Consider the following 18128-nt stretch of genomic DNA (forward strand, 5'->3'; position numbering starts at 1 on the left):
GGGCGTCAGGAGGGTGGTGAGGCACTGGGGCAGGCTGCCCAGGGAACTGCTAGAGTCCCCACCCTCGGAAGTGCGTAGGAGATAAGAGATGGGTGGATGTGGTGCTGAGGCTGAATTTGTGTGATGGTGGGACCTGATAATCTCAAAGGTCTTTTCCAACTTAAGTGATTGGAAAGCTCTAAAGAGAAGCACTCTATAAAGTGCTTTTCTAAAGTAAAGAAAGCTCTCGGGACATTTAACACCTGCTTGCAAACCTTCCTGAGCACCTCTCACCCAGATGAGTCTCAGCCTCCCTTTGCTCAACCTGCTTAATTTGCCATCCTATCCACAGCTGGGCAGAAATGTGATGCCAAGCAGCAGGCAGCCCTGATGGCAGTAGATGCTTGTGGCAGTGCCCTCTGCTTTACCGGAAAACACAAGTGGCACCTGAGAAAGTCTCCTTGATTTCAGGGTGCTGCAGGATTGTCTGTGCAGTGTCCTGGGGACACGGTTTCCAGAACAGGATGTGATGTGAGTCTTAGCATTGCCAGCTCCTGTTACTCCTCAGACCTGTACTGTTATGGGCAGAAGGTCCCTGCACAGCGGCAAAGAGAAAAAGCTGCTTGCAGCAGTTCTTTGACCTCTCCCAAACACTCGCTGTTTTGATGTAATTCATTTCTGTCCACGGATTCAAGTCTCTCTTTCCACAGCTGTACATGTTACCAGTTCTTGTGCACTTACTGCTGTCTGCTCTTTTAGTAGGTGAACTTCAGTGATATTGAAATAGCATTTTTTTTAAGCTCAGGAATGTTTTCAACTATATCTTTTTTGGGAACAGTTTGGGTTTCCTATGTTGAATCCACAAAATGTTTACAGAACAGCCATTTATGAGGCATGAACTTACCTTGGCCTTGCACTCCAATGCTTAGTATTCATAATCCTGTACGTGGCCAAATGGCACGCACCATCTGCAGTGCACATCATGTGTTCCGTGTGGTCAATCTGTTTCATGAGAGACATCAAAACTTAAAGTCACCAAGCCTCCCTGTCCCCACCATGGCAGAGAACCCACCTGAAAAGCGGAGGCAATTGCTGCCCTGACAGCAACTCAGCATGCAGACCTGCCTTACCTGTAGCTGTTTGCTAGTGAATCATACAGTGGTTTGAATTGGAAGGGACTTTTAAAGTCCATCTAGTCCAACTCACCTGCAGTGAACAGGAACATCTTCTTCTAGATCAGATTGTTCAGAGCCTTGTCCAGCCTGACCTTGAATGTCTCCAGGGATGGGCTGTCCACCACCCCTCTGAGAAACCTGGTCCTGTGCTTTGTTAGTGGTATGAAAATGCCACAGCCCCTGGCTAGAAGGGAAGGCTGGGTAGAAGAGAGGCTTCAGCTTGTTCCAGAGGCAGGAGTGCCTGTGCCATCCACCCACTGAACCTCTCAAGCAAGCCCACGGCACGCAGGGCTCAGCATTATCCAGTGCCCATTGCAACACTGCACATAGGAGGGGAAAATTCCCAGTGTAGACCCCAGGAAGCAGCAAGAAGTTCCTTCCTGAATGGCTGTTGTTCTCAGAGGTGCTTCATTTCATGCCAGGTATTAGGAACCTGAAGGAAACAATTTCAAAAGCTGAAAGGATGACAACTTCATGCTATCGGGAGAAGACAGAGATGACAGGACAGATGTCAAGGGGCAGTTCCTCTTTGGGCCAAGCTCTGTGTGACAGCAGCAAGACTCCTGCCCTCAATATCCCATCAGTTAAAAGAGGAGGGAAAAGGAGGCACAGCAGCCCTTGCTGCGGGCCCCACTCCTCCTCTGCTAATGTTTGCACGGGAGTACAGAGACATTAATGGGCTTTGGAGAACCATTAACTGCCCCTGCTGAGCCAGGTAACCTTGAGGTCATGGAGCAGCTGTGCAAGGCCACAGCTGCACGAGGCTGGTGATGCTGGGGGACCCAGCTTAACTGCAGTTCCAGGGAAAAAAATCCAGCCCTAGGTGTCCAATTGTAACTACCAGCTGCTAGATATTGAACAGCACAGTCCAGTCACCTTGAGCTGTGCCTGGGCTCAACCTTCAGGTCTGCAAATCCAAATCTAGCACAACAGGTCATTCTACTCACACTTGACATGAGCAGAAAAAAGCACACTAGCCTTGAAGCAAGGCTGATGTGTTAATCTTACCACTCACAAGTTTAATCTTGTGAGTATGATCCTCAGTTTTCAAGGCTTTCTCTCACCAGCTTTGTTATTGCAAGGAGAATGCAGTCGGATGACGCTGCCAGTGTGCAAAGCCATGTAATTAACAGTCTGACCACTGGATGCTACTGTTGCTCCAAACATCTGCAAATGCAGGCAGAGGAGCTCCAAGTAGTGCCAGCTCCTCATTTTTCAGCCCAACTGAGTCAGCGACTGCTGGGTCATCCACTTATTGTCTGCCACCAGGCAGGAGGAAGAGCTGGAAGTTGTTTAGCCTTGAGAAAAGAAGACTGAGAGGGGATCCGATCCAGGTCTACAAATATCTGAGGTGTGGGGGGCATAGTGTCAAGGCCAGACTCTTTTCAGCAGTGCGTGGAGACAGAACAAGGGGAAATGACCAGAAACTGAAGCATAGGAAGTTCTGCATGAATGTGCGCAAGAACTTCTTTACAGTGAGGGTGACAGAGCACTGGAACAGGCTGCCCAGGGGGGTTGTGGAGTCTCCTTCTCTGGAGATATTCAAGACCCGCCTGGATGCCTACCTGTGCGACGTGGTGTAGGGAACCTGCTTTGGCAGGAGGGTTGGACTCGATGATCTCTGGAGGTCCCTTCCAACCCCTACAATTCTGTGATTCTGTGATTCTGACACAAGACAATGTCTGTGTCCAGCAACACAGAAGCAAATTATTAAATTCATGGCACTGGACTGAGATTTTAGTAGTGATGAAATAAGGGATTTTTAAAACATTAGGCTTAGGAATTCTTGCACGTTGCACTGAACAGTCAGATAGTTGTATATGTAGTACACAGAACCCAGAAATAAACCACAATTTCAGGTACTTTTGACCCCTATGCTGCAGTCTACTCACTAATTCACTCCCCTTCACCCAAAGAGTGATTAACCTGCAAGCAGTCTTTATCATTACCAGGGGATGCCTAACAAGCCCACTCCTCTGTGTTTTAATTTTCATGTAATCTCTGTCCCTCTCAAATGTTGTCTCCCTTTCTGGGCAGTGCCTTGATCTGTGATCACTTTTTTTCTCCTCCATACACATTTCTCCCCATCCTCTTTATGCATCCCATGCAGCTTTCTCTAAAGCAAAATCTTCCTATCAGAGCAGTGTGGTTGCTATGACTGGGATGTGCCCAAAGCAATTCATTGTTTATTGATTGGCACCTCTGTGGGATATTTCCTTTGTGCATACAGTACAACCTGAGACCTCTTTTTGATCTTCACCAAATCAGGCAGAGAGCCTTATAGATACGTGCAAGATGATGTCCCTATGGGTAGACAAAAGCATTGCTACACTCGACTGAAGCTGGCAAATCCAGTAAGTGGCTGCTCACCCTGAGTCCTTCAGGATGATTTCCTTTGGGTTCCTCACTCACTGTACTACCCATTTTATCTTTTTAGAGTAAATGAATAATGCTTAATTTTGTCTCGTTTGGCTTTAGACAACGCCCAGTTCAATGTTTTGATCATAACCAGGTCATGATAGCGCTGCTTTGTCAGTGGTAAATGACAAGTCCAAGTAAGTGAGCCAGCTCATCTATAGCAGAAGCATAACCCGGGAAGATGTGGAACTCTTGATAGAGATGCTGACTTCTGCCTGTTTGTGTGCAAAGTGGCCAAGGGAAAGCTTCCCCACTGTGCATACCAATACAGAATGGAGATATTCCAAGAAAAAGAGAACAAATTTTTCTCTTGCTGACTCAGTGTTGTTGCTTAAAAGTGGCTGTCCCATTTCTTTCTTTCTTTATTTGAATTCTGAACTACTTTTTCTATCCCATCCTAGGAAATTCTGGGAGTCTTGATGCTGAAAAATGATTCTTTATCAATATTTACCACTATTTTGTGTACAGAGGTGTCTGCCTTGTCGATAAAAGACTGCTGGTGGGTTGATGGGATATCCTAACATAGAAAATGTGGGTATATTTCGTCTTATAAAGGTTTCTTTATGTTTGAACCTCCTATTGTAACTCCATTTCCATGCTAGGACAGAGCAGTCTATACCTTTTGCTATGTGCTTGCCTGTTGTCATGATTTACAAGCAGGATTAATGTGAGGGCTAATAAATTAACCAAGTGGAGCTCCGCAGTGCATAACTCTCAGAGCTTTAAATGAAAAACGGTGTGCCGTGGGCAGGAGAGCGTTCTGTGCAGAACTTTGCCCTGCAGGCACATTTTTCACCATCCCCTCTGTGGCTCCAGATGCTATGGATAAAAATGCCGATTTTATTCATTTTTTTGACAGCTTTTTCCTTTGTGTTTTTCTCTTTTTTTTCCTTTCTTTTTAAATTTTTTTTTCTTGAGACCTTAGGAAACTACATACAAAATTAAGCATTCGAACCAGGGCACAGAAGTGGAAATGTGTACTACAAGCCAGAGCAGCATGAAATATTCAAAGAATGAATATACATGTATTTAGGTCAAGTAAAATGAGGGATCCCTACAGTCACTTCCTTTCTGTGTCTTGAAAACATTGCTGCACATTAGTAATGTTTGGCATCTCTACTTCTTTCAGGTTCCTCCAGATGAAGAGCTGATCACCTGGTATTTGGTCCCTGGTATCTTCTCTGTGTGATCTACCTCCATCCCACTTCAGTTCCCTTTCTGGCAGCACGAGGAAGAAATCTTAGCCTGCTGTTGCCTGATATAAGGTATTCTGAATGCCCAAAGCAGAAAATGTCAAATTCAGTCTCTTGGCCAGATTAGCTCTGAAAGGTTTGGAGAAGTGAGTTGAGCTGCAGCCCACAGAAGCATCTACAACAGCCTTACCTACAATAGCTTTGCTTTCCCCTCTCTCTCTCTCCTCTCTTCAGAATCATTATTTCTTGCCATGGGCTGGGATAGCATCTGCTCTTCAAGAAGAAAACCAGGATCCTTTGAGTGAGCAACGTATGAAAGTTGAGATAAGAAAAGCTCAAACTGTACCTTCCCACAAGAATTTTACTCAGTCATGGAATGAAAACCACTGATGACCATATTTTTTCCTTAACTTTTCTCCCTGAAATACAGGTCTAACTCTGTGAATGTCTGAAAGCTATATGGCCAGACACTCTTTCACTGAACATGTCATGTAGCTTTTCATAAGTGATATATGATATTCCTGGAACATTCCTGAGCTTTATTATTTTACAGCTAAAACTTAGTTGTTTCTTCCTACCTCATGTAAAAATCCAGCATGGACTAAATATCTACCTTGACTTGAACAGACATGGGATCCCTGAAGGATCTGAATGTTGAACTTGAAGACTTGAAGACTTGAATGTCTTGCAAATCGCCAGTATTCAAATAATAAGATTAGCGCTGAAAAAATAATAATAGTATATTTAATACTCTACCTGGGCCATCTGTCTGCTCTCTATCTATTCGTGTGCCTGTTGCCTTCCTGATTAACATTTCTCATCCCCACTAGAATCCAGCCATGAAAAACAGGGTTTTGGGACACGGAGCATCACAAATATTTATGCCAGCATATGCTGTGAAACCAATAAAATGAAAGCAGCTGCATCAGTAAGAGGTTTCTGGCAATTTGTGTAGATGAATAGGGTAGCAGAGCCTGATCCATGTGCATTCACATCACAGTATGTACAAGGGCTGCTGGATCTGGCCCTGCCACTGTCATGCACAACCATTCCTTCACCCCTCCACACATTCCAAACAAGATGACATTGAGCTTAGTACAGGGAGCAACAGTAGTAGTAACATTTATTTTCTGATTCTTCTACTAAGTGCAGACCAGCTTCTCTAAATGGATTTCTTTAGCATGCAGGGACAACCCCCTGGGTTTTCATATTCTCTGCAAAGGAGAGTGAGCAGTTTATTAAAAGGCTCTTCCGATGGGCTTATCTAAACCTGTCTTCTCCTAATCCCTGTTTCAGTCTAGAAATTAAAATACTTTTTCTTTCTCCTTTTATCCTGAAGTCACTCAGCAATTACCCTGCTGAAGACTCAGAAAAAAAAATCTCATTCATGCTAATGAGATACAGTTCTCTCTGGACTAATAGTTATCCAAGGACATTAGCAGAAGGTGGCAGCAATAACATTGCTTTGTGGGGTTGGAAAAATCAGGATCTCTTGCATAGGGCACTTTGCCCTGCAGAGCATGGCTGGCTGAGCTGAGGCCCACTACTGAGGGGAGAGGCACTGCCATGAGCTTGTACCACCACGGTGCAGGCCTCACCTGGCCCAGCTCCATCCCTGTCTCAGCCCTAGCCTGCCCCAGCACCAGGGGCTGGTGAGGTGACCTCTATGCTGAGCAGGGCCATGGCTCCTACAGGCCTGGTCCTGCCCTGGTGTGGTGAGGTCTGTCCTTCATTCAGAACTTCATCTTGGAGGCCTTGGCCTTGTGTGTCCACAGGCTTGCTCTCTTTCTCTCTGGCTCATTACTTCCACTGAGTAACAGCAGACTTGCCAATATTTACACAGCATACCTGGGGAAGGACATCTTGCTGAAGCTGATGTCAGTATAAACCATACTGAGTCACTCTAGCTGACAAATCTGTCTGCATTTTCTAAACAGTTCAGTCAAGGTGAAGCCCCCTATACCTTTACAACATTCTTCACATGCATTACTGCTCTGTATTACTGTTTCCCATTATGGAGATCAGAGACTGGAGAAATGGCATTGGAACTTTCCTTTGCCACTGCTGCCAGCCTTTGACAGCTTCCTGACAAGGATAAAGCATGCACTGAACAGCAGTCAGCAGGATGAAGACAGAGTTATGTTTTTGTTAAAAGTATTATTCAGCTGTCACACAATGTCATGTAATGAGCCTTTGGTGAAGCAGTGGCACACATGTACACATCTGCCTTCACAGGGGCTGTGAGACAGCAGTGAGGCCCTGCACATCACACACAGTCCTCTGTTTTTTGGGGGGGACACTAAGCAAGGCTCAGAGCTTCCAGGAGTGCTGTTACCTTCTAGATGGGCACAGCAAGAGCTGCACAATTAAAACTCCCATTTTCACATGAGGAAGTGCTCTCACATTGTCCTGTTGTGTTAAACCCAGTTGTGATGTATTAAGCAGAGATCACTTGGATATCTCCAACTGTAGAGCATACCTCGTGAAAAACAATGAAATCTCTTTTTGTATGGGAATATATAGGATATCAGAATCACCGCTCAAACCCAATCTCACATAGGTGTAATCAAACTGGTTCAGGGACTGGTGATGTGCAGAAATGGGAGCAGGACTCCCACTAAGTCCTACTTTCTCCTCATTTTTGCTCACATATGATATTCAACTCTTATTTCCACCCTCCCTTCCCCTTTTCTTTACGGGGTAGAGTTAATTAATCAGTTTTGGCTTTACTATGTACAATCTAGAATGAGGATAGCACAGCATCACTACAATTTGTTAGGAGGCAGAGTTGGGTCTGAGGACAAGGTCAGAGCGTTCCCTCAAGCTTCTGGATCTGACAAGAAAGTGAAAAGAATCAGAATGATACCAAACACAAATTTTCAGCCATTTTGAAGATTTTATCTTGTCTTCATTGGCAGCAATAAGAAAGAGGCAGTTTAAGATAAGCATGTGGGCTTGGCCTCTCTGCACTGTCTGCTTCTCCAGCACACTATTATACTAAGGCTGCAGTAGGGTACTGTCTTCCCAGTTCCTTTCAGTATTTCCAGTCCTGAAGAAGAAAAGTCAAGTAAAGAAATTTAATGTTCACAGATTTGTTGTCATTTCCTCCTGCTTTGCTCTGCAAATAGATCCATGTGGTCTGCAGGCAAAACAGGCTGCAAGCCAGGAATATGGAGCAAGGAGATGGGAACCTGCTGCCAGTGACCCTGTTAAACTTCCATTGCCCAGTGCTTAGAGGGGCTCTTGGAGGAAGCTGAGGACACCACCTGGGAGGTGCCAGCGTAATCCTGAGTGCTGATGAATGTCTGTGCGACCCTTTCAAGAGCTGCCCAATTCCCCTGTGATGCTGCCACTGCTGCATAAGCAGAGTGTCTGAAAAGCCAAGCAATTAGGCAAGTAAAAGCTGAGGACACTGCATAAGTGGTCTTCATAAGCATGTATACCTCCTCCTGTTGCATTCACCATTGTAGGCAGAAGGAGCATGTAAATAGGTGGAGTATTTATCAACTGAGATGTTCTTTTATGATTGTTCTTGTTTATGATTGAAGTGGGGAAGAAAAATATACATTCTCTTTAAATATGAAATAAATGACTACTCAAAGGTAGAAGCAGCCTTGATTAAAGGTCTATCTTCCCCACACCTTCCACTAGGACTTTGCAGAACAGATGAATTTTGGCCTTCAGTTCATTCTTCTCTGAGCTCACACATACTCACCTGGTCCGACCCAACGGTGCTTGGTCCTGCCATAGAAGTGCAGAAGAAGGGGCAAACAAGTGGGCACACAGTGGCTGGATGTGAGTACAAATGGCCAGATTACATTAGAAAACAAAGGTTGAACAAACCCAGCATGTAGCTCCATCCCCTGCTGCACTAGGCTCCAGGAGATCTGCAAGGAGCTTTGCACTGTTTATTTTCCAGCACTTCCAATCAGCATCCTATAGTGAGGTTACACCAACATCATGCAATGCCTTTCTCTCAGAACTGCATAAGAAAGCCATCTTGTTGGCAGCCACAAAGGGAACAGGATCATTGGTGACATCAAGTCTGTCAACGGGATTTATACCAGAAACACAGATTGTTTATTTAGTAAAGTAATGGAAATGAAAAACGTGAGTTGCTGAAAATACAGTTCCAGGTAAGTAGGGGGAAATTTGAGACACACGGGTTACTCAGCTGTTTTCCAAGTTGGTGCTTATTTGTAGATCCAAAGAACTGCTGCTGTGGAGAGGACTGATTTTGTAGGGCTATCAGAGTGTGAAGCTGGAACTGAAAGGAATAGCTGAGAGATGCAGTTTTGGAATGGAGATGTTACACATCCATTAGTGGCCCAGCTGGTGCTGCGGGGGGCAGAGTGCCACTCTAAGAGAGGTTCAGTGCTGCTTTGGGCTGCCAGGCAGGTAACTGCGGGTGTGCAGCCAGCAGCGTTACTCACTATTCCGTGCAGCCTCCATAGTCACAAGGGCAAATAAGAACACCCTAATGTTTGCATTTAGCACATGGGCTGATGTACCACTTGGGCACAAAATACGCAGGCTCTTGCAAACAAAACAACTGCCGATATTTTCTCTTTGATGAGAAAAAAAACCCGAAAGCTATTCAGGCAGGGTATGCCAGGTGGTTCACTTTGCATAATCACAGCTATGTCTCGTTTGCTTTGGAACCGGGAAGTGGGTGACCCATTTTCTGCGACCTTCTGGTAGAAGTTTGAGTTTGTCGAGATATCAGGTGATCTCCAGGCTGCTTTTGAACAAACAGATAAATGGTAGGAAAGGGTGGGAGGAGGTTTGCTTGTTGCGTTTGCTTTGATCTGAAATCAGAAGTCTGTTTGCGATGGGGGAGTTCTGAGACTGGATTTTTGCAAGGAGTTTCAAAATGAGCTTTGTGAGAGCAGGTAGGAGCTGTAGCAGAGCTGCCTTCCCAGCAGTCTGAAGGAAAAACTGGATGAGATAAACTGTAGCTATTTGTGTATCTCACGTTGGAAGCCTATTTCTAAGAAGGGCTGTGATGGAAGTGTCTCCTGCCTGGTGCTGGTGGCAGGAAGCGGCAATGTTGCCGGTAAAACATTTATGAGTTAAATGAATCTTTAATCTTGGTGTTCACGGCTTGATTTGTTGCATGTATTTTCACATAGTGTTGGCTAGCTTGGTGAGGTGCCTTAACAATGACAACAACGAAGTGCTTAGAATCTCCAAGTGAAAATTGTCTCTCTTAAAAATACTAGATGCCATTTATTTGCAAAATAAGGGAGGAAAAAATGTTTACTGAAGGAGTGTAAAGGCTGAATTTCTATGGCTTGTATTATGCCAGTGAGCAGGCTCCTGCTATAGCCTTTTTTTCCTTACAATGTCCATAAACATTTTGCAGTACTTCTTGTTAATTAGGCCACTGCTTTTTTTTCCTTTCCTTTTCTTTTCTTTTTTTTTTTTTTTTTTCCTCCTGTCCTTGTAAGCTTTTACTTGAATTCTAATGTATTATTTTCTGTTTCTTGTCTGCTTTTAGAGAATTATAAATAAGCCTTTTAGTTTGGGTTTGCCAGTAGTAAAGTGGACCTGGCAGTACCTGGCCGTCTCATAGGAATACTCTAGATGTTAACTACAGTTGGAAAAACAACCCTAGATCCTCTGGCTCTTAATTACCATGCAGTAACTGTACAGCACTGCAGCCTTAAAAATAGTCTGATAATGAGCTACTGAAGACACGACCTCCTTTTATTCCTTGTATCAGTTTTTAGAAGGTGAAAATGCTGCAGTTAGCTCCTGTTCTGCAGTGGAGTACTTAAGACTGCCAGCAGTTAGCTGACAGAGATGTAGTTTAACAAAAGCTTTGGCTACAGTATATTTACTACAGCGATAAAGGTGCTTGTTGTGGATGGTAATGCATGTGCAAAGAAAGTATTGTGTTTCTACCAGCAAGATATTCATCATATCTGGAAATAGCTCGGAGGCAAATATTATCAAAGGGAAGCTGTAGTACCAAAGCAGTGCGAAGTTAGAGATGCTTTCTTCTCGAGAGGAGCTAAAAGGTGGGGATGAAAAAGTACAGATGTTCCCAGATATACGTGAGTTTTGGTAACTGGCAAAGCAGATAAACAGTGACATTAACATCAAATTAATTGGACTATACTATTCTTTCATGTGATAAAGGTCGTAGAGTTCTTGTATCTGTGTGTACATCTATGCCTTTTATTTTATTTTTGCATGTGAAATAAGCCCTGTTAGTGGTTTGGGGCTGCTAAATAAATTAGGTATGCCTGTACCATCCCTTAACCAGGAGACCACAAATCAGCTCGTAGTGGAACTCCCCCACCCGCAGTGGCTCAGTCGCTCCCTCTAGCGACGCTGCAGCCCGCTTAACGCAAGCGTTATTTATTTATTTAGAAGAGCGTTTATTTATCTTTCCTCTTCCTCCCTTCCCTCGTGTCTATTAATCGCATGCTTGCTGGCAGCTGTATAGAGTGGGTGTCAAACGCTACTACGGAGGGGAGGTCTGAGTACTCAGCTAGTGGTGTTTTGCATGCACCCGGTGGGATCAGCTACAGGAAATGGGTTTCAGGCAGGTGAGTGCCGTGAAGCACGGTCTACTGATGGAAGGTTGGGTTCCTGTAAGGGTTTGTTCCAGAACTATGCTGCATCAAAATAACTATTGCGTAATACTGAGGGGGTGGTGCACTGCTCCACTCTGATTAGCTTTCAGAGGTGCCTCCAAAAGAACACGGAGGTCTTCAGCTACCAGCCCTGCCCTGGCTGTGCTGATAGCCAATGATCAGAACCGCAGGGTAACTTTCTTCTCGAGCACCTAAGCAGTTCACTTCAACTCCTGTTTACAAAAGCGACCTTGGACTTAAAACTGGAAAGGCATCTGCGGCTGTTTTCAGCAAGGTACGGCACTTCTGGTGATGGAGGCGGAGCTTATGGCATTTGTAGCATTCCACCAGGAATTTGTTTATCTACCCCAGTATGTATAGAGGATCTTGAAGTTGACCTGTAGATGCTAAGTGGTTTGAGAGGTTTATTTTCCACCAAAGGCTTTTGGCAGGACATAAATAACGTGTAAAAAAAACCCAAAGTACAGACCTTAAAAAGACACTCACATGTGAAGTGTCTGTTCTTGATGATAAAGTCAATTGGGCAGATGGAGTTCTAACACTGCCTGAGGTGGGACATACCACACAGGATTTCTGACTTGATCTATGCTCCTCTGTCTGTGGTGACTTTGATCTAATAAGTGCTTTTGGGGTATGATTGATGAGATATCTGGGCAAGAATGTAGTAGGAGCTGCTTGCTTGTCTGGTTTCCTTCCCCTAATACCCAAGTGATGATCACTTTGGATATGGCAAGTACAGGTTCACTGAGTATCTGTAGTTTTTATTTGCCCATAATACTTATAGTTCAGTATGCACTTGTCTACCCTTTTAAGATTATGTCAATGAAATCCTTCTGTTTGGGTAATCAAATCCCTCTAAGCGCTGCCTTACGAAGGAGCCAAGCTGACTGTGCTCTTTTGCAGCAATTTGAAATGAAAACTTGGATGTGTTCCTTAAGACAGATTTCTTCCAGAAGATGACTCAAGGCTCTGAATGAAAGGAGGGCTTGTTTGGCGCCAAGTGAAGTACCGAGCCTCAGAAAGGGAAGGCATTCAGGAGAGATTTCTTTAGCACTCTGTACTGCTTAGGTGAGGAGCCACTGTGGGTCTCGTTCACCTGTACCTAACTCTTGATCTGGCAACTGAAGGGACCATGTGAATTCTGCAAGCTGCAGCACAACTCTGTGCTGCGCTGCCAAAGTGCATCTACAGATGTAGGTGTGAAATGCGCTAGGACTCAGCCCTCTTGGTAGCTGTGGCTAGCTCAGTGCTTGGTTGCATGTTTATGGCGGTGCATCAGCATAACAGCTACCTAAAAACAGTGCAGCTCGTTGTTGGACTCAGCTCTTTGTACATGGGATGGTTTATTTGGGGGTAATCTCATCCGCGATGGCAGATGAAGAGCCAAATAATGCAGCAGCATCTTTGGAAAATAATTGGTTGTCTTAAATCTGGATTGAATGAACTTGGATGTATTAATTCCCTTCTGAAACCTTGACTTTTTGGCACTTCGGACTGCTTTTCTTGTTATACTCACCCTAGATCAGATGTTACCGTGAATATTAAAACCAGGAGCTGACTCTACAGCAGGAGATGCATCCTGACTGCAGCCCCATGGCTGTGCAGTGAAGCCTGGTGTGCAGCTGCCCTAGGAGTTGCCTCTGGTTTTGCTGCTCTTCTTGTGCTCCTGCACTAGTGGCACCTGTGTGCGATCTAACTGCCTGGAGGAAACAAGAAGTCAAGGCACAAAGCGTAGTAGTTCCGTGCACTGCTGGTCCCATTGCCCTTCAAACTTCCCTTTCAAAAGGACAGTAAGGCCTTCAGGGAAGGCTCAGTCTTTTGAGTTTGTTTATAATCTGGGGTCATAATTGGAGCCTTTAGGCAATGGTCATACTATTTTTAATAGGCACTGGTTACAGACGCTTGTTAAAACAATTCCATCTCTGTGTACACAGGACTGTGTAAAAAGGAACTACGACATCATATTTGGAGATGGGTTTGAGTGTCCTTGCGTCTAAAACCTATGTGGAAAAGACAGCTGGGGATGTGAACTGGCTGAGATCCGCAGGTAGCCCTTTCTGCCCTTTGGATGGGCTCCAGCTGCTAAGGAAACCCAACTGCTGGGTGAACTGGAGAATTTGTCATTCAGCAAAAATTGGTGCACTTGCACCTAGGTTGAAGAGGACATTCCTAAGTGGGGTGGCTGTGGGTGAGGCACTGCTGTTTGCTCAGTGCCAGACTTCTGTCAGCTGTACCCAGCTCTTGGAACAGCATGTATGTCCTCACTGCTAGCTCATGCTTTTTGGGATGTGTTGGCTAAGTATTCCTAGCCCCTCAAGCAGCAGAGAGATGCTGACAGCTTCCCTGCTATGCAGGTTGGCTCCTGGCAGGCATTTGGTGCTGCTAGGTTGAAGCAGCTGCAAAGTGAAGGGATGTGAATTGTAATGCTCTTGATGGCTTCCTCTGTGATATCGATCCTGTAGGAAATAGCAGCTGCTCAGTGGGGAAGCCTGGGGTTTCAACTGGCATACCATGGGAGATATATATATATATACACATACACACACACACACACACATATATATATCTAAAGAAAAAAAATTACTTGTACAGCTATTTGGAAAAAAGTATCTTTTTTTTCTCAGTCGTAACTGAGATAAGCAGGATGAGCTTTCTCTGATGATAACCATGCTTAAGTTACTTGCTGTGCTATGAGACAAGAGTATATCCCGATGTATTTATACCTTGTTTCATCTACTTGCTATTTTTATAGCACCACTGGCCTCCTGCTGTGACTGTGTGTATGCTAGGACATACGTAAATGTCCCTTTATCCTAGCAAAAGCTTATGTCCTTAACTGCCTCGTGCACTAAAAAGTACCTGGATTTGATGCTGTTTGTTATCTGAAGCAAGGACATCCTGAATTGGCACCTCCTGACTCTCCATTGTGCTCTGCTTCACCATGTGACTGCATGCTCCATGTCAGGGACAATCTGGCTATTCACAAAAAGCCATGCCAGGCATGCCTTGCTGCTGGTTCTGTGTGCACATCGATCTTTCAAACAAACACTGATAGATATCAAGGCCCGGCGATTTGAAATGGATGTTTGGTGGCTTAATGTTCTTGATAATCTCTTGCTTTTCAAACTACATCATGAAAAATTCTCAGTGGTTGGTGTTATTTTAGCATGAAGAGCTCAGGCCGTAGGTAGGACAGGCACTTCACGGTCTGTTTTCAGCAGCCACAGGGCTCTTGCCTGTTGTGCTAGCAAGACCCACAGGGGAATGAATCTCAGAAGCTAAAATAAAATCGTGGTTTAATTTCAGCAACTTGGTGCAATTGGTGAGCGTGCCTGCAGATGACACCAACTGAGGAAAGAAGTGTTGATCTGCTTAAGGGTAGGAAGGCCCTACAGATGCTGATGGACTGAGGCCAATTGTATGAACTTTAACAACACTAAGTGCTGGGTCACAACAACTCTGTGCAATGCTATGGGCTTGGGGTGGAGAGGCTGGAAGACTATATAGAGGAAATGAACCTGAATGTATCGTTTGATGCTTGGTTGAAGATGTGTGGCCAGCAGTGTGCCCAGGTGGCTGAGAAAGCTAACAGCATCCTGGCTTGTTTCTATCAGACACAGTGTAGTCAGCAGAAGCAGGGAAGTGATTGCCCCACTGTACTCAGCACTGGTGAGGCTGCACCTCACGTATTGTGTTCAGTTTTGGGCCCCTCGCTATGAGAAGGACATGAAAGCTCTGAAGTATTTCCAGAAAAAGGCAATGAAGCTGTAAAGGTCTGGAGCACAGGCCTTACCAAGAACAGCTGAAGATGGTGGGGTTATTTATTGTGGAAGAGGCACAGAGAAGACATTATTGCTCTCTACAACTCTGTGAAAGGATGCTGTAGCAAGGTGGGGATCAGCCCCTTCTCCCAGGTAACAGGGATAGGATGGAGGCAATGGGCTTAAGTTGTGCCTGGGACATTCAGGTTGGATGTTAGGAAGAAATTAGTCTTGGAAACTGTGGTCAGGTGCTGGAATGGGCTGTTCAGGGAGGTGCTGGACTCATCTTCCCTGGAGATGTACAAGAAACACGGAGATGTAGCATCATTAGTGGGCAAGGAGGGGACGGGCTGATGGCTGGACTTATTGATCATAGTCCAACCTTGATGATTCTATGAGGCAGGGGCTGTGCTCCAGCCTCAGGGCGGCCCATCAGGCACGGGCACCTCAGGGCGGTGGCTCCCGGCGCAGTCAGTCAGTGAGCAGTCCCAAGCCGGGCGGGTGGGCAGACGTCGGGCCTCCTTTGGCACGGCCGAAATCAGTTGGTGTTCAACTCATTTTTCAGCGTTTAGTGTTGTTTTTATCCCCGGGCGGTGCTCACGCTCCCCTCACAGCCCTCCCGCAGCCGGCTGAGCGCTCTGAACCACCGCGGCTTCCCGCCGGGGCCGCCCTCACCTGGCGGGGCCGTGCCGGGCAGGAGGGCCGCCTGAGTGACGCGATCCCGCCCCGCCTCGCCAGGGCGGGCGGCGCCTCCGCCGGCAGCAGCGGCGGCCGAGGGGGAAGGCGGTGGCGGACCAGAGGTGCCCCGCGGCAGAGAGACGGCGGAGGAACCGGGGCCGCCATGGAGCCCCACGGGGAGCCGGGTAAGGCTGCGCTGCCCGGCGGGGCGGCGGGCTGCCGGAGCCGCCCGGCACGGCCCTCCCGGCCGTGGCTGCGCGCACGCCGTGCTTCGCCCGGAGCTGGGCTGGGTTGGGCTGCGGGGGACCGCGGCTCCTCGTGGCTGTCGCGGCCGTCGGTTGGGTCGGCGTGGCCGGGAGGTCCCGGGCTGCGTCAGGAGGCGGCCTCCTGCTGTGGAGATGCGGAACCGGGGTGGGGGTGCCGGGCCGGGGTCGCGTCCCGCGGGGGGAGGCTCGGCAGTGTGGGGCTCCCGAGGCAGCGGGGCGAGCGGTCGGGAGCGGAGGTGTGGGACGGGAACTTCCGCGGCGTGAGCGGGTGGCTCGCTTCCAACTGGTGCCGCGAGGAGCGGCTCTGGGCTTCGCTCTCTCTATATGTGATTTTCTTTTTTGCTTATTTTTAAAAAGCAAAGCGAAGTTGGCTGTGCTGCCCAGAGGTCTCGCTGGACGCCAGTCTGGGTGCGGGTAGATCAGGATCCGTCGGTCTAAGAGCTATCCCGGAGGTGCGCACGGAGCCGCAGGACGCCTGCGCGGTGCTGAACCACGCGGCCGCTTTCCCTGGACGGGGAGGAGGCGGCGGCCTCGGCGGAGCGCGCCGTGTGCCGGGGCAGTGGCGCTGCCCTTGGGATGGCTTCACGCAGCTCCCACCCGGGGCGCGCTCGGAGCGGTGCGAGCCGGCCGCTCGTAGCGCGGGGACCTGTGAGCATACAAGGCTACAAGGCTCGGGGTGCGCGGCGCGTCCTGCCGAGTGCGCTGCTCCAGTCGGTCTGTGCCTGCGGTAATGCTTCCAGCCTGCAGTTCTTCTAGGCTGTTCACGAGTCCTGTGTCTATCTGTCATCACTGTATGCTTAAACCACGAAGCCGTGTTCGTGGGGACTGGCAAATGGAACCGTTCAGCCTGAAAACAGCCCAGCTGTAGGCTCGTTCTCAATTTGATTCCAACTGCAGTATGTTAATGCGTGCCTTAGTATGCATCCTGAAGTTCTCTCAGGATTGGTTATAGTAGTTTTAGGGTCTTGGCCAGCTTCTAGTGGAAAAAGGGTTAAATACTTAAAACTCTCGAGAGCTTTATTGATAATGCTGCCTCTTCCTAGAGGCGCGTTTTGTTACTGAACTCATTTTTGGTTTAAATATGGCTCTGAATAAAGAGAGCGCTGCACCCCAGGCTGCACATCAAAGCAGCATATCTGCTGTGAAATAAGATTGCTATGGAGCAAACGTAGTATAACACCCTCCTCCGCTGCTTTCATTTTGGGGGAGTGTGTTAAATATGTTATTTTCTCATTCTGGTGAAGATCTGTAAGTATGTGGAGGAAAAAGTAGAAAAAGACAACGTGCTTGTGCTCATTCAGTGAATGGCTTGTGCTCAGCTGGCCGGCTCTCGGAGACTTTTCCCTAGCAAACTGGAGTGCTTGTACTGGAAATCCTGCCTGACGATACAGTATTACTCACCAGTGACATGCACTTTGCTGAAACCCAGGCTGCCTGCTCCTGTCCCCCGGGCTGCTGTGAGCACCCTGGGTTGCTTCTAGTAGCCAGAAATGAGTTTAAAACCTAGACTCGGGGGTTGCATGTGACTTCTTGTTGTTACTTGCATAGTATTACCATAGGACCTAGAATCACAAAATCATTTAGGTTGATATGAATACATCTTTCTTAGCAAGAGTCTGGAGATGAAAGTCTCCATGGTGGGACTGTGGCCAAGAAAGCCTTAGACAAGGTTAATCCTCCAAGTGTGCAATGTATTCAAGTCTTCCACTTTTGTTGAGCGTAAGCAAGGCAGCAATGCTTAAACAGCTGTTAATATGTATACTTCTGATGTGATATTCTGGGAACCTGGACTGCGGATACTGTGAGGTTTAGGGGGCCAGCAGCAGCCTATGTGAAATCTAGTTTGCTACACAAGTGTATGTAGTAAAGCTCCAAAATAAGCTGGTGGCTGAGCTGGACACCACAGTTGCAGAACGCTTCAGTGGTTTCCTTACTCCTCCCACCTCCTGTATGTGCGAAGAAGCAGTCTCCGCTAGACTTCTGTGTGGAGTCCTCATGTCAGGGATGAGTGAAAGGGAAGGTACTAGCCTGCGATCTTTGTCTTGGAGGGGCT

At 46.9% G+C, this 18128-nt stretch overlaps 1 protein-coding gene across 3 annotated transcripts in view; it reads left to right on the top strand.

The window, feature by feature from the left end:
- The first annotated feature begins 15851 nt into the window (after nt 1–15851).
- The window catches only part of TPD52 (tumor protein D52), a 98055-nt gene continuing 95778 nt past the window's right edge, over nt 15852–18128 (top strand). For all 3 annotated transcript variants that reach the window (XM_072329156.1, XM_072329157.1, XM_072329158.1), the window contains exon 1: nt 15852–15994. In XM_072329156.1, the coding sequence (XP_072185257.1) occupies nt 15973–15994 (22 nt within the window). In that variant the 5' untranslated portion in view covers nt 15852–15972. The remainder of the gene's footprint in view (nt 15995–18128) is intronic.

The sequence above is a fragment of the Excalfactoria chinensis genome, chromosome 2 (genome assembly GCF_039878825.1).
Source record: "Excalfactoria chinensis isolate bCotChi1 chromosome 2, bCotChi1.hap2, whole genome shotgun sequence".
Taxonomy (NCBI): Eukaryota; Metazoa; Chordata; class Aves; order Galliformes; family Phasianidae; genus Excalfactoria; species Excalfactoria chinensis.